General features: G+C 45.5%; 1 protein-coding gene across 3 annotated transcripts in view; it reads right to left on the reverse strand.

Moving 5' to 3' along the window:
• Nucleotides 1-17,528, reverse strand: part of HK1 (hexokinase 1) — a 1,728,681-nt gene that overhangs the window by 1,116,513 nt on the left and 594,640 nt on the right. For all 3 annotated transcript variants that reach the window (XM_085603586.1, XM_085603588.1, XM_085603587.1), the window contains one exon: nt 15,939-16,038. In XM_085603586.1, the coding sequence (XP_085459712.1) occupies nt 15,939-16,038 (100 nt within the window). The remainder of the gene's footprint in view (nt 1-15,938; nt 16,039-17,528) is intronic.

Below are 17,528 nucleotides of genomic sequence, written 5' to 3' on the forward strand. Positions count from 1 at the left end.
GTGGAGGTACAAAATAACTTACCATGTACTGGATATCATCCCCCTCCTGGTAAGTAGTGACTATCCTGCTCAGGTTCCTAACATCAAAAGATTGCTCCCTGACCCTAGCCAGAGAAGCCTCCTGTGCCTTACCCTACATCACCACATCAAGTACAACATCATTACAACACATGTCCCAAAAAAAAAAGGTACCAATTGAGAAAGGTATCCAAGCTCATCCTGAAGGGTTGCACGTGCTGCACACAGCAGAGAAAGGAAGAGTGTGTAAGCGGGCCCCAATGATACATCAACTAAAGACGTCTGGAACATCAATGCCCCAACCCTTCAGTCTAAAAGCTGTGACAAGACATCTTTACCTACCTCATCCCTTTGTTTGTTTTCTTCATATTGAAAGTGCCTAAGTAACAGAAGTGCTTGATAACCTCTCAAATTCCTTGAAGACAGGCACCACCGGTTACTTTTCTGTTTACAGGTATCATCACTGAGGCTCTGCATTTTCCTCAGCAGACTTTTGAAAAGGGTGAAAGTGCAACAGACGATCAGACATTCTTCCAACTAGTCGCACAAGTCACACGTACCAACGACTGGAACAATGCCTCAAGATTTTCAGAACAATGAGAGAATATGGCCATGGGTGCTACTAGCAATATTCACCCCCCCTTGCTGCCATTTTAATGACTAGTGCCTACTAGATAATAACATGCAGAGTAAGAGGAGACATCACCTTTTGTCATCTATAACTATAGAATAGACACACTCACCTGGAAGTTCCATTGCCAATGTTACAGACCACAACATTTAGAAATAGCATTAGGAAAGGTTCGGGAAAGTACACACCACTAATATAATTAAGAAATTACTATTTTTTATAGGACACAAATTGCAAAGAATACAATAGAAAGGGAACATATTGCGAAAGGCCACCAAAGATAGTGCTGCATAGCAGTGGTAGTGTTAGTTCTAGGAGGTTCACAAAGTTCAGAGTAGTGGGTTGCACTGTGGTCAGGATAATTGCAATAACTGGGAATAATACAGCTGTACTAGTTACAACAGTCTGCATACTAAGGAGTAATTTTGAGGTACCAACATGATGCTGGGGAGGCCCTGCGAGTAAGATGTAGTGATTTGGTATCAGATGGGGTAATGTAGAAACCACCTTTATAATGTGATACCAAATATCTACTTTAAAGGCCTGTAGAACGTAGACACAAAATAATTAATTAAAAGTTACTGGAGCTGCTGAAAGTAAAGATGCTTTTGTAACGTAATGCCTTCTCAAGAACCACTTTCAGACAGTACATGACACTAGCTTACCCATGCGCGTATAGACACACAATGTGGAAGTGGCACAGTCTACGTGCACGGTACTAGAACAGATGTCGCAAATCACTTTGGTCGAAATTACCGTTACTGGTACATTGCATTATGTTGGGCAGTCCCAAAATGTCACGAACAAAGATCACGTGGGTAGCAACAAGTCATAGCACCTCAGACCATGCAGGTACCACGCATTGTTTGCATCTTCTGATTGGCCTAGTATTCTATACTTGTGTAACTTGCTGAGGCTAGGCTACTGAAGTGTCATAATCCTGTACTTTTACTGAATATATTGTATGAATAGTGATGATTTTCCCTCTGTGGTTTGTACCACTAAAAGCTGTGAGAAACGTCACGGACACTCAGCGGCTATGCTGACTGTCTCTGTGCTGCACTTATTTGTATTATCTTGTCATCTAGAATGCATTTTCTCTATCATATGTGCTGATTGCTATTATTTCATTTAGGCTCCCACAGTGCTACCATGGGACTCTAGTCCCAAATACTTCCAAGGTTTCCTTATCAAGGGCCAGCTGCCCTCGCTTAATTCTGAGGTTAGCTCTCTCAAGCTTGGGAAAGTGGTATTCCCTCTCCAGGGAGTCCTCCCTCTGACTAGAGATGGAGGTCCCTATGGAATTGTTATAGGCATTGAAATTGACAGAGGAGGATCTAGACCTTCCCTGTACCGTTTGCACCCTCACCAGAGGAATAAAGGGGGACCTGCCTCTGGGGGCTCCATCTGTGCTATCTGTACTATTCCCTGGGTCACCAGTGTGGAGTAATCAGACTATTCCTGGTCATGCTCAGAATTAGTGTCACTGGGGTGAACTACCTCTGACCCATCATCTGGAGCTACCCCACCCACACTGTCCTGCCCTACTGACCTATCAGGATTCTGGAGGCCATCACGCAGAAGCAGCTCTAAGAGTTGCTTAATGTTAGGGTTGCTAACTGTCTTTAACTTCCTTGATGCAGCCAGGGTTCTAAGTTCCTGGAACTTAAGACCACTGTATCTAGAAGATTGGGACCCACTGGCTTCCCCAACTAAAGACATGGCAAATTAGGTGTAGTGTAGTTTTGCACCTACCTACCCTAGTGAAACCTAAACTTCTAAAGGATTGAAGAAAGGGTTGTGCTAGTCCCTCAACTAACAATCCAAAAAGTACAGTAGAACTTACTACTTACAAAAAGTATTTTTATATGTGCCTAATGCTAGTGATGTTTTTTCCTCGAACCACAACTGGATTAGCTGGTAAAACAGTGCAGGCTTAAATCCTAACTGCTGTACACCAATTTAGAACTCTGGCTTGGTATACAGCGCACACTTGTTTAAGTGAAGCACCTTGCACTACTCCATACAACCCTTATGTGATTTTTAGGGGTCATAGACAACCTTAGAAAGCTCTCCAATAGGTAGCTGTGGAGAGCAGCATTCAGGATTATCTTGAAGGAGTGTTAAGCACCTTGTTTTACCAGATGTAATCATGTAGTGTAGGTTAAATGAAAAAGTACCACACAGTGTATACATAAGAATAGTTCTATTTATTACACAACACTCAGTAACGCATTGGTTTATCTCCTACCCGGAGATATTAACACAAAAACACTAGAATACTTCAATTGTAATAGGTAAGTAAGCATAAAATTCATTGGTCTCCAGGGGAAGAGCAAACCATATATTAGGAAAGTGGAATGCAAACTGCGACCGAAGTTGAGACTTGAACCAGGAGGCTCAGAGGAGCTGGGGATACAAGGAACCACCAGGGCACGAGTCAGGGGTACACGCGGGTGGATGCCGCCCATCCACTATTTTCAGAGGGTGGACGCCGTCTACCCTGCCAAGAAATTGGGCCTCACAGAAAAATATGCTCAATTCGTCCCGGTGTTATTTGCAAACACTGGGACACATTCAGCAGCGCCTGCAGGTTGTTGTCTGTTTTCGACCACAACAACGTGCAGGCTGGGATGGGCATTCTTAGTTCAGACTCCTGCTGGGCCCATAACAAAGGCCCAATTTGAGGGGTCCAGGCCTCCTTTTGTTCGAGTCTCTTGGCTGGAAGCAGTCAGGAGCCTCACACACAGAAGCAAATGCAGCAGAGGGGAAATAAGGGCTCACACCTTGGTAGCACTTCACACATACTTAAGAGAGGCAGCTTTTCACTTTGTTCAGTCCTTGTTCACAAGATATGCATGCCCTGTAAGAATGTCAGATGCGTTGGTCTTTCCCTGTATTTACACAAAATAAATGTAATTTATATAGTGCTTACTACCCTGAGGAGGCCTTGAAATAATTTAAGTACCACTATTTTTTCTTGTAAAGCACTATGGGTAGAGGAAGTTTGCGCTGACAAAAGGCAATATGTGTAGCTTTCAAAAGTATAAATCTTCTGCCTCAATCAGGAGGGTTTGTGTGTATACTCGAAATGTGCTCCAATGTACTCGATAGATCTGCTAAACAGATATGTGAGGGCTCACGATCTGATGTCACGTGCCGTGTTGTTACGCACCGCGACTTCACACACTGTGATGTCACTCGCTGTGATGCCACTTGCATTATGATTAACTAGGTTAGTCCCCCCACTTCGTTTTTTAGGACTTGTGCCCTGGGAACCTCACAAGGTAAGTATCCAGGAACCCCACGGAGGCTGCGTGAAGGCTGGAAATACATCCGTGTGTCCAATAGAAGTCAATGGGGAATTTGGGGTTGCAGTTTTAAAGAAAGACCCTTCACAGTGGACCCTGGAGAAACCCCATGGAAGACAGACGGTTGGAGAGTCACTCCACCCGTGGATACCCCAGGAATCAGGATACTTACATCAGGGAAGCCGGCCGGGTGCATAGGTGCAAAGTGACAGCGGACCACAATGGAGGACTTCAGGAAAGATGCTGCTGGAGTATACTGTGCAAGAGTCCGGTGAAATCCAAGGGTGGATTCTTGAAGAGCAGAACCTGTAAGCAGAGGAGACAGTGTCTATGCCACTCGGAGAGGACCAGGATGCACATAAGAGCAATACCCACTGATGACGGACGGTTCAGGAGGGTAAACAACCGTCACCCTGCATCCGTAACCCCGCATGCTGTTACAACGCGGTCGTAACAACAACCGTGTTGTGACAACGCATTCCATTACCCCGCAAGTCGTTACAACGACTTGAGGAGGTCAACACCTTCCCTACAGTCATGCGTTGTTACAACACGGTCGTTGTAATGACCGCATTGTAACAACATGGGGGGTAATGGTATGCAGGAAAAAGAGGCCTATTCTTCAGTAGAGTTGACGGCGACCTTGTTGCTGCAGCTGTGGGGACCAGGCGACGCTGCGAATGACTGGGAGCTGTGCACGAACTGTCCCACGTCGGAAGTCTAGAACCAGGGTGTAGGTGTTCGATAGAAGCACCAACAAGCCTTGGCAGTTGCAACATATGTGGCAAGGGAAGAAGGAGTAACGTCTGAACCAGCAAGGTCCAAGGGACTTGCCACAAGTAGGAGTAGGCCGCAAGCAAGCAGGGGAGCCCAGTGAAGCCGGAAAAGACCCTCGAGAGGACCCAGAGGCCAAGGGCACAGGAGTCATGAGAGGACCTCGAGCAGCTCAACAAGATGAAGGCCCACGGTGCAGAGGATGCGATGAGGACCCTGATCTTGGCAGGAAAAGATGCTGGAAGCTGGAGCTTCTTGTATCCTGAAGATCTCTGGAGTGCAGAGCCAAAAAGACTTAGCAACGGCAAGTCGATGCGGTGCACAGGAGTTTGGTCGGATTGGTTCCGATGGGGGACACTGGCCTCAAACTTGCTGAGAGGACAGGTCAGGCCTCGAGGGAGTTGCAGAACCACCACCTGTGTTGTTGAGCCTTTCAAAGTCCGTGGGTAGTGAGGAGTAGCAGACTGGTCAGCTTCGTTCTGGTGCCTGCATATGCAGGGGAGTGACTCCTTAACTCCAAGGGAGATTACTTTGGGTGTCCTTGATGCCCACAGGTCTGTTGAAGATCCTCGAAGAAGCACAGACACAGACGACAAAGACTTGCAGAACAGTTAGACCAGGAGCAGCAGAAGTCTTACTTGATGCAGTCTTGATTGCATGTGAAGTCCAAGTGTCCAGACGGTCGAAGAGTGACGTGATTTCAGGCTTGAGTCTTGTCCCATGTCGAATCTGAGGACCCATCCACAGGTAAGCCCTTTTATACCCTAAAAAGGGGTTATAATGACTCAGGGTCCCTCCCAGAGAAGGGGTTGGACAGAGGGGAGGACACTCCCATGTCCTTTGTCCAGTTTCGCGCCAGAGCAGGAGCCAAGACTCCCAGAACTGGTTCAAAACTAGAGAATGTTAGGAGGGCACCAAACGTGCCATTCAAAGCAGTCTGGTGGCACTGACAAGCATCCCCACCCCAGCACAGTACACAGTCTGAGAGGTGGTTACGCCTCCCTGTGACAGGAAACCTATTGTTCTGCCTTCGCATGTTTGAGGTCACCTCAGCAGCAGGAGGGCAGAATCGTGTCTGGGGTCGGCAGCAGCACTAGCTTGCTGGCAGAACCCGGAAGGCTGTTATTGGGAGTACTGGCAGCTTCCCGGAGGAGCCCCCCTGTGCATGGAATCATACCTCCTACACCGGTAACTGTTGGGAATGGTCCCAACATGTTTGATACCATACATGCCCAGGTTCGGCACAGTCACTATATAGTTAGCCATCGCGTAGTGACTGATGGCTACCTATGTGTATGAAAATGGCTGACCACACTTCCGAAGCCTGGAGAATAGTCTCCAGGGTTTGTAGGGTTGTCCTGCTCATGCAGGGGCTACCACACACTTATAACCTAGCACCATGCCTTTAGGATTGAAAGGCCTACTTTAGGGGTGAATAATAGGTTTTAAGCGAAGTGACCTCAAAAATAAGGAAACTTATCTGTTGTAAGTGGTGCTAGCACCAGTTTACAGAGGCTACAAAGGCAGGTCTGTAGTTACAGTTTGAATGGTCTCTCATGGGTGGCATAATACATGCTGAAGCCCACGGGAGACCCCTGGTGTACCTATGTCATGGGTACCTCAGTACCATATACTAGGGACGTATAGGGGTACACCAGTACCCAAATGTGGAAATACAAAAGTACTTACAATGTCAAATTTAGGGAGGAAGCACAGTGACTGGGGTCCTGATTAGCAGGATCCCAGTCAGATTAGTAACAAAAAACATACTGACACCAGCAAAAAGTGGGGGTAACCATGAAAGCAGATTCTACTTTTTGACACCGATATTGTTGGTATCCACCTCTATACGATGGAAGACCTCTTCCTCGCGTTCCTCAAAAGGGTACCTTACAGTACTCAAGTGTCCCCAACGACTTGGCAGTGTCAGTGTCTTTCTTTATGTCTTGAAGTGCCTCATCAATATGTTTTCCAAAACAGGGCCTTTCCATCAAATGGAAGATCAAGTATCGTCTTCTGCACTTCTGGTTCGAAAGATGTAGCCCTGAGCCAGCCCTGGAGGCGTAAAACTGCTGCTCCTCCTAGCGATCTAAAACCTGTGGCAGCAATGTCCATTGCACAGTCTATAACCTTTGAGGATGCCCGTTCTATTTCCTGGAGAACCTTTTTGGTTACTGTCTTACTGTCACCCGCGAGCTGATCTACGTAAGGAGCTAGATCGCACCATATATGACTATCATCAGGTCCCAAGATCCCAAGAACATTGGCTGCACTGACTATAAGACCTGAAATTGAGGAGAATCGTTTGCCAGCATAATCGAGGTGCCTGCCCTCTTTATCTGGAGGTATTGTAATAGTAGCAGAGGGGTTCTTAGACTTTCGCTGTGCAGCCTGAGAAATCACAGAATCAGGCTTTGGTGGCCCACAAGACAGGCGGGAGCATCCTCCAGAGCTTTATATTTTTTCCCCAATCTAAAAAGAAGTGGAGTCACCATGGCTGGGGTCTTCATGACTTTGAGGTCTTCTTCTCATATGCAGTTAACAATTGGAATGGCTCAAAGACTTCCTAAAGGGTTCTTTAAAGCCAGAAAAAAGCATTCCGTTCAGCATGTTGGCATTGGCAAGTCAAAACGTTTGACAGCCCTTTCCAGAAAATTATGGAATCCACCAATGTCCTTGGCTGGTGAATCAATGAGAACTGGAGAGGGAGATGATGGTGTGGGTATGAGATAGCCATCCTATTCCTGGTGCGCATCTCTAAGCTCTCCCTCCTCATGGTCATCGTCCGTAGTTACTGGGTCCTGCTGAGCAGCAGTTGGTGGTGATAACGAAGCAACTGTTGATTGTAAAATTGGCCCCTGTTGCGGAGTGGAAGGGATCAACAGTTGTCGAGATGGCAATGCAGAATGTTCAGGAGGAGCAGATGCTGATGGAAACCTTTTCTTATAGTCCAATAGCATGAACTGTAAGTCCATGAGCAATGAAGATGACATGCAGATCATCTCTTCTTGGTATTGCTGGTGATACTCTTGTCGAGGAATATAATAGTTTGCTCCACATACTCCTATTCACACTTATCCTCCTGACACTTCACCTGCAACTGTAATGGGCTATGTGCATAGCCAAAAGGTTCATCATCCTCTTCGGAATCCTGTTCTTCCAGGAGATGTGAGGGAAGTAAGGTGTCACTTTACTAGGCGAGGTGACCTCTGGAGTATTTTGTCTACTTCTGATTTTTTTCTTTTTTAGGCAATATTTCCCTTGTTGACGAGGTAGTCGATGGAGCAACCGCCGTTGATGCAGGTGGCAATATAGACACCTGCAAAAAGGACAGTTGATGGACAGAATGCAGAACAATGTCATACATTCACCCCAGTACAGAGATCTGGGCCTAAATCCATCGTTTTTTTGGGTCCAAACTGGGGTGGAGTGGTGAGCAAAAAAATTCTGGAGTTAACCCAGATCCTTGTGACTGGGGGTGAATGTTTGGATTGTCCAGCATTCCCTCCATCAATTGGTTCTTTGGCAATGTAGACACCGTCGTCGTCGGTGTCGTTGCGCTGTCATGGTCGTGGTTACCGTCGACAATGACGACGTCATCAGGATAAGCGTCAGCAATAATAGTCGAGCCCTCAACAACGCTGGTACCATCGATAATGGTGTCAACGGTGGAGCGGAACTCGTCGATGATGGAGCTCTGGCTTTGGACACTGAAGACTGGTGGACATTGCACCGCTTTATCAACGAAGAGGATTTTTTCATCACCGTTGACTTTGTCGACGGTAAGGTTTTAGCCAATGGTTTATCCACAGGGGGTACAGAGGAAGGTTTTTTAAAAGCACGCCTGCCTTGAGGAGGAGTTGTAGGTGGATTAGAACTTACCTTTTTTAAAATCTTGCTGTCCCCTGAGGCATGTCCGTTTCTCTCCTTTTCAGTTCTGTGAGATTTCGATGGACTTTCCCTGTAAGAACCATGAGTGGATTTTCTGGAGGCTTTTTGAGGGCGTTCGCAGAATGAGTGAGTGTGAGGTGATCTTTCCTTATTATGAGATCATCTATATGATGAAGAAGGTGCCTCATCACTGTCACTTGAAAATAGTTCCTTCCTGGCTTTCAACTTTTTAAGCCAAATAAGCAGGCGCCCCTCGCGCTACTTTTATGTCTTGGTAGCAAAGGTACGACATACCTTGCAATCTTTCGCCCTATGGTTGGAATAAAGGCAATAAATGCAGTTGCTGTGAGGATCGTCAGTATGAAGTCTTTTCTTGGAGCAGGTGGCACAGGCTCTGAAGAGACTCTTCTTCTCCTTTTCAGACATCATAAAGTTAGGAGAAAGGAATTCTATACTGAATAAGATGGTACACTCAGTACTAACTGGTTAAAGCAAATAAACTAAGAGTTTATAAAAAACCCAGATGCAGTAGAATTGCATAAAAAACAGAGCTGATCTCAGTGGTAACTTCCTAGCACGAAGTGCCATAGAAATTCTGAAGGTCTGAGGTTCTCTCAGGAGTGTTCGAGAGGGCAGGGTGTTCTGATTGGCTGATGCCTATGTTTGGTCTGTTTTACAAAACAATTGAGATGTTATCAAACTGAAATGGGCCTAGTCCTATTTTCTCGTTTGTTTTAACTTTGCATAGCTTTTGTTATATACCAGAAATTCCCATCTTGACGACAGGGAATGATTTAAGCATAGGAATCTATGAAAGTTCCAATACTGGAGTAAATTTGTCTTCCCTCCGTAATAAGGTCTTCCCCTTTTTTCTTGTATTGTTCAGAGGAAACGCTTCAGGAAACTACAGAACATTCAAAACGCTGCAGACAGACTAGTCCTCAACATCCCCTGCCGCAGCCACATCACCGAACACCTTGGAGAACTCCACTGGCTCGCAGTTAACAAGAGAATCACCTTCAAGAATCATACACATGCCTACAAAGCCCTCCACGATGCAGGACCAGCATATCTGAACCACCGCTTCTCATTACATGTACCCGCCAGACACCTTTGCTCCGCCCGACTGGCCCTAGCCACTGTCCCATGGCTCCACAAGACCCGAGCCGGAGGAAGATCCTTCTCCTACCTCGCCGCTAAGACCTGAAATGCCCTGCCTCTCTACCTCAGGCAATCCCCATCGCTAACCCAATTCAGGAAGTATCTCAAGCCCTAGCTCTTCGACTGAACCCCAGCGCCTGACAGAACAGCAGCCCCCCCCACCATTGCACCCCTCCCCCTAGCACCTTCAGACCCTCATGGGTGAGTAGCAGCGCTCTATAAACCCCTGATTGATTGATTGAGGGTTACGCTGTAATAGTTCCTACATCTCATCCCATGTAGCTCTAATATAGCTTGATAGGAGCCACACAGAATTTGCAATTCACCAGTGGTTGGCATGTCCTGTTGCACTACTTTTTTCCTACAGCGTCAATGCGCTTACTCTCCTTGTTGGGAGGTGGAACTTCCTTTGTGCTTTGTGATGCTGCTCTTTTAACGTGCTGTAGTGACGACTAAGGAGTCTGCAGTAGGGTGACCTCTGATGTAGAGAGAGTCTGAAGGTGAAGGCCTGTACTTCTTTTTTCTATTCTGGTTGTAAGTACCATTGATTTAACTGGGTGTTTAAAAATGTCTTTAGATACTTTCAGTATACACCCTATCATTGGTAGATACTGAATTGTGTGTTCTTTTCTGAAAAGTATTTCTACCAGGAAATCTGTCCCCTAGATATTCTGGATCGGCAATTTGTGATAATCAGCTACCCTTTGTATCATACTATGATATGAGGAGGTATCATCAGGTGGAGATGCTGTAGCTGGGATAGGTGGTACCAAGTCCGTGTCTGGAAGGACCACATCAGTCATCCCATGGGTCTGGGCTGTGTCTCCCCGTGAGTCAGAGTAGTAAGCCTCATGCTCAGGGCTGTCTCCTCCCTCCACTTGCGGAGCGGGTGAAGGTGACCTTGTGTATGGAGATAGTGGTCGACTTAAAGGCATGGGACTTGTGGCCCCATGTTCTGTTGCCACTCTTTTGGTAGTGATTGTGGAACATCCAAGTCCTGACCTTGTCTCTTTGTAGTTTCTTTATGATGCCGCTTCTGCATGAATTCATGAAGGCCTTCATAAACATTTTATCTCTTTCTTCTTGCAGTATTCGTTATTACGGGTTCTTTGCTTGTTTCTCTGGCACTGTTGTCATTGCAGAGGAAGGAGTCTTTCTTTTTGGTGTTGTCAGAGCCAAGGCTTTTTTCAGCGTCTAAGAGTGACCATGGTCTTTTGTCTTTATCGGGGGTCAAGGAGTGTTTCATTTCCATATGGTTCAACACCGACCGTTTATTTGGCTCCAACCTCTTGTCCAGCGACGAAGCATGATGCAGTGTCTTGTCGACCTGGATGTGTGTGCCAAGGTCAATGGGTGTTTTAGTAGTGATGTCGGACTTATGTTGGCTCCATGTTTCTCTTTAGGCCTTGTTGCCCAATTCGGATCGAGAACATTCTCATCCTTTCTTTGCTCCAAGGCTCGCTCTCGGTGTTAACCAGAGCCCGGGGGCTGTTGTGGTGTACCATGGCGTTGAGGGGGAGGTTTATGTAGGATCTTCTTTAAATGGGGTTGGTCAGTTGTACTTACAGCCCTTAGTGTTGTCTTCATTTTTGGCCTCGACCCAGGCAGCAGAGCTTGGTGCATATAATCCTCTACCTGCACATCTGACTCCTCTCTTCCACTTGGCTCATCGGAGGCAACACAGTAAGGGATGGCGACGACGTACCCCTCTCTGGCTGTGACATCGGCATCTACCTGACCCTCGCTGGTGGGCTTCTTCTGGGGAGAACTCTGCCTCCGCTACCAACTCCATGTTAAAAGCCAGTCTAAGTCTTGTTTGCTTCTCAGAGTCTTTTTATTTGTTAAAAAGTTGCACGCTGCTCAGTCCTGTTCTTTGTGCTCCGGCGACAGACACAGGTTGCAGACATCATGGGTGCTGGAGTAGGCGTGTTTTGCCCACACTGAGGGCACTTTCTAAAAAGACTGTCCTTTTTAGCCTCCATTCCCCAGAGAGGAACATTTTCAATAGGATTGTGGAGGATGATGAGGTCTATGTCAGCTGAATCTGTCTTTCTGATTGACTCCTACACGGTTCCAACGGTCGCAGGAGCTGTGTGTATGTTTTCATTGTTGATATGTTGTAGCCATTAGGCATTCATAGGCTGCATGGGCATCAACATTTTACAGAGCCCTGAAGCAGCCTGTCCAAGCCTGATGGTGTAACAAGCATTTGCAATGCAATAGGTCTCGCATTTACGCGAGTTTGAGCTATTGGCATTGTAAATAACAATGCCTTTTATTTATGTTTTACAAACAGACACATAAATAAAAGGCATTGTCATTTATAATGCCAATAGCTCAAACTCGCGTAATTACGAGACCTATTTCATTGCAAATGCTTGTTATTTTATTCGTCCTTCACCAGCAGGATTTACCTTTAATAAGGAGAGGGGTGGAAAGTCTTTCCTCTAATGGCCCCTTCTCCATCAGGCCGTCGGCGGAAGCTTTCCATCGATTGAGCCTACAGCGGCTCCGTCAACGGAAGCTGGCAGTCTACCCAAGTCTAAATAAGGTGGAAGGGGCAAGGTTTTGCGGGACAGGGTATTCCGCCACATCTGTGACAGAGTACGCTTTAGTAATAAGTTTGTTTCTCTGCAAAGCGTTATGCCTATTCATCCTTTCATTCTTCCAGTGCTGATATCAAGACTACTGACTTAAATAAAAGAGCTTTTTTAACACAAAATACACCTGTTGTGATGTGTAGTGTGTCTGTAATATTGCAATGGGTTGCATTACAAAAGTTACAGGTGACTCACAGAGCGGTGCCAAGTCAAACTATCAGGGGAGAGGATGTGGTCCGCCGGCTAGACTGCCGACTTTGGTGCTGGAAACAAGGGTTCGAGCCTCGGGGTCGCGTCCACAGCTTGTGATTCTGGGCAAAACACTTAATCTCCCCGTGCCAATGTAAATACGGTGCTCGTGTAAAGCGCTCCGATACCTTCGGGTCGAGTTCGCGCTATATAAATATGCAAAAAAACAAAAGGCCTAGATTGCTTGGTGGGTCGATGAGCGGGTTCGAAGTAGTTTAATCACGGATTTGAAAGCCATCAAACTCTTAGCTGTATCAGCCAATCAGCCTTCCGAGGTCGGTAATGAGACCTGCTGACTTGGGTAATAAATAATTCAGCTATTCCTTTAAATTGAAGGCCTCTGTTTTTGTGCTGCTAAGGAAACGCAACAAAATTATGTCAGGTCACTCCTCCGTTGCCAGTATCATAAAATCGAATGAGTGTTCAGAGAGCTGAATCGTTTCAAGTTGCATCTAATTGTACAAATCACGCGCCCACAGTCACTGAAAACGGGCTCCCTTCAAGCAAGCCAGTGGCGCGCGCTCTCATCGGCTTCCGCATCTCCCTCTGTCGTGGCTCGCGGGGAGCACTAATGATGAAGGAGGCGAGGCCAGCACACTGCTGTCTTCTCTCAGCACAGTGACACCAAGCCTGCTGCTAAACCAGGAGTGAACGAATGCAGGAGGAGTTGGATCTGAAGTAAACACACACCGACGGCTCGCAAGCACAGGACCTTTAAGGCCACCAGTAGGCGGTAAATCTTCTAACATAACCTGCCTGAGAAGGACCATTGTTTCCAGGATACTGGTACTGAAAAGTGCCTGCGGGATCAAACAAGCATTGGCAAAGACAAAAGATTTGACCTAAGGAGGCTATTGCATGCAAATTGCATGTGTGCATACCTGTACTACATGTGTTAGCACATACAAGTCAGACTTGTTGGCTTTGCCAATGCTTGTGTTGCTTTATGCAGCTGGATTGTGTGCCCTTTTGTGTGTGTGAATTGAAATATGTGTTTATATATGTGTGACATGCACATGATTCCTTTTCCAAACATTGACAAAAACATGTTGCAGTTAAAAAAAACAAGCAGGAAGTGGGATAAGGGAGGGGGTAGGGGAGAGAGGCACGCAGGCTGGCATATGGTGAGCACTTTCGCGGCCGCTTTGATGTTCTCAGTGGCCGCGCGGCTCACTGAGAACATCAGAGTGGCCGCGAAATGAATGACACAGGCTGCCAAATGGTGCACGCGCCCGGCGCACATGCACTGTATTTGGAGGCCTGAAAGCACTAGTTTGCACTTCCAAATCCCCCATTTACAAAAGCTCTCGCGAGAGCAGCGCTAAAGCGCTGGCTCAGGCGAGACCTAAAAAAGGAGCTGTTGAACAATCTGAATACGTCGAGTAGGAGATACGATGCTGACCATAAAAGACTTTCTTGAGAAAAATAAATTGCAGAGCCTGGGTCCAACACTAGATGGCAGGAGTGCACATTGCATGTGTATCAGCAGCCAACACATGTAATGAATATATCTTTATTTCTCCTCGTTGCTTCTCTTTCTAAGTGTACTGCATCCAGCACACTTAAAAAGAGGAAAAAGCCTCAGATAATTTTTCTTGGTGCAAGAAGGTGTCCCTTCCTGCACAAAAAACAATCCTGCCTGCAACGCAGGCACCCGTGCACCATGGTGCAAGGGTGCCTGCATTGGGGCTAGGTAGCAGATTGTGCACCAGCGCAGGCTGAGAGCAGGATTGTTAACTATGTTGGTAAATATGGAGCTTTCCAGCCCTCTCCCTTTCACACAGTGCAGCCCACAAGTTCCCCTGCTCTGCTACGTGGACAAATTATAAATCTAGCCCATAGTATTTAACAGGTCTATAGGGCATGACTCTAGTAACACAGCACATTTGCTAAAATAAGGCTGTCAGAGTGCTAATCAATGCATCCCTGTGTCCAATTACAATTCACATACAGACACAGTGGTGGAATATCAAGATCTTCCCCAGCTACTTATAGGGCTGGAGTTCCTGTATTGCCAGAAAATGAGAGAGGGCTTTAGGCAGGTCTTACTTTTATACATTCTGCTCCTGCTGCCATGTCTGGCTGCACACTAGCAGCACAGGGATCCTGGCCTGCTATTTCTTATTTGAACCACCACATGTATACTTTGCTGCCATGGAGGAGTGAAGACCCCTCAAACAGAAGCGGCTCCAGCAGAGGAAGCATGGTAAATAAAATATGTTTTCACTGTTGCTATGTAAATGTGTGAGTGGGTGAAAGCGTGAGTGAATGTGAAAGTGGCAGTGTAACAGTGAGTGTGTGTGTATCCGTGTCTGTAAGAGTAATTGTATATGTGAGTACCTGGCAGAGGGAGAGAGAGAAAGAGAGCTAGCGAGAGGGAGAGACAGAGAGAATGTGTGTGTGTTACACCTGCAAGTGTGCAGCTAGCCCTGACATACTGGAGGTAATTCTGGGCATGTGGTGTAGGATACAAACTGCATATGCGGAGGGTGGAGACGGTTAGCTGGGCAAAATGCTGACCATGTCATACTGCAGGTAAGGTTTAACATATGGGGCACACATTTTATTTGGGAGACCTCCTCAGCATATTGTAGGTATTTCTGCCCATGGAATACAGGAGGCAATATTTGACACAAAGAGACAGAGTTTGGATATGGAGTAGACCAAAACAAAACTACATCCCACCACATTCACATATCACCACTCATCTAGATGAAGAGTGGCAAGGCGATATGAAAAGGATCAAAGTTAAATATAACTACCAGCTGTGCAGAAATCCCAATGAGATTGTTAAATACAAAGGTGGGCATTAATTAAAAATAAAGAACCCAATTTTAAGTTCTAAAACAAATTACAACGATGGAATCTCCTGATGGCACATGGTGCACACAAGTCTTCTTACCCCAGTTTGCTAGGGGCATATCAGTGCATTGCCTAGCATTTAAGGATTGTAATGCCAGCAACTCAGAGGAAGCCAAAGTCATCTGTGTACGTACAAATGAAAATGTCTTCATAAATGACCAGAAATTGTGCAGTAACCTAACAATTATGCGAATATTGTTTAACAAAATGCAAATGTTAAAAGAATTCACTACCAATCACCAAATAATAGACGTTGTGGCATGGGCTCAATTTACTGCAAAAGTGGTCAAAATAAGTATATTTTTTAAAGGCCAATGTGTGTGAAATGTTCTATTGTGTTCTGCAATTTGCAGTGATATTTAGGTTCACATCTGATAACACAGTAATACAATGCAACATTTAATTTCTTCGCAGTAGTTGGAAAATGCTGATAATTTTTACCTATAATAATGCCAACTTCACAGCGCTGATCATCAAATCCACAGGTCATCATTGTGCCCACTGTATCATTTACAACAGCCATAATATCCGCATCATAGTCCTGACGAAGGAAATATATAAAATCATTTTATGTCATGATTATTATCACGCAGAAATATATACATATCCTACGATAACCTTTAAATACATGAATAAATCAGCACACGTTTGATGTAAATCGCTCTCAGAACATTGGGATCAAGCTCGATAGTGTGTCAAATAAATTGTGTTAAACTGCACACCAGTGAATTTACAATGATGCACAAACCTGCATTGTATAGTACATAAAGTAGAACTACAGTAGCACTTCTTACTTACTAAAAAATGCAGTTTAGTAATCTGCAGGGGAGATATACACCTTTCCTATTTTGTCTGCGAAGAGAACTCCGCTCTTGAGGCGGAGATCTCTGCACTCATAAGCATACTATTTTGTAGTAAATGTGGGAGAAATCAGGGGAGTGGTAGGAAAATGGTTAATAATTACTCAAAAGTGGGTGGGGTTAAGAGAAAATTAACAAGATGAAAATTAACAAGATGGACATGGTATTATATAACACACACCTATGAGTAAGGGTCTGATGCAGATTCAGGTGGCAGAAAGTGGTCACAAATTACTGCTCTATATTTTTCAAGCAGTTTTTTATTTTGTTAACTGACCTATATACTAATAGGGCAGTTTGAAAAATACCTAATCGTAGGGGGTCACATAACGACATGCCTAGTTAATAGTAATTTGACAGGTTGCAATATGCAACTCCCTACGATTGCCTGCCGAGACACGGATGGTGGCCTGTCTTCTTATTTGGAAACTGAAACTTTTTTTAAATCAATTCCAAATTCCTTTAAAGGAACAGGATTGATTTTAAAATGGGGACGCCAAAAATATCCCCCTTCCAAATAACGATCCGGTATTCACTTCGAACCCCATTTTAAGAGGCAGTAGGTCTGCCCTGAGCTCTGAGAAGAAAGACTGGACCTGCTCCTTTCATCTCAGGCTTACCTGAGTGATTCCAAGGTTGCTGCTAGGGGGACTCCATTGCTAAGCCCAGGAGGATGGGCTCCTTCACAGGTGTTACTTGAGCGCTACGACTGCCCGCAGGGCAGATGATGCTGTTGCTGTGTGAGGGACATGTGTGGGACGTGCCCGGACAAAGAGTGGGCTCATTTGCACCCCTCAGAGCCGGAGGAGACTGAGCTGGGCCTACCCTTTTGGCTTTTGACCTTAAGCTTTTGTGTGCAATTTCTTTCCCTTTGTAGTCATCATAGTGAACATAAAACTCTTGTTGGCAATGGTCAAGGCCCTGGGTAAAACTTCTGCTTTAATCACTATTTTTTTAACCAGTACCATTGGAGTTATAGATAAGGAAATCAAGACAGTTGAAGAAAGACTTGTAATTTGTCATCAGACTTCGTCAGATTTACAAAAAAGTAAATTACTATATAGTGTATCACATATGACTGGGGCTTTCTAATGAAAGGGAGCTGCAGGCCATAACATGTTCTGCAGAGGACACAAACCTGAATAAAGTACATTCATTTGAAATATCACAT

Source organism: Triturus cristatus, chromosome 1_2, assembly GCF_964204655.1.
Source record: "Triturus cristatus chromosome 1_2, aTriCri1.1, whole genome shotgun sequence".
NCBI lineage: Eukaryota > Metazoa > Chordata > Amphibia > Caudata > Salamandridae > Triturus > Triturus cristatus.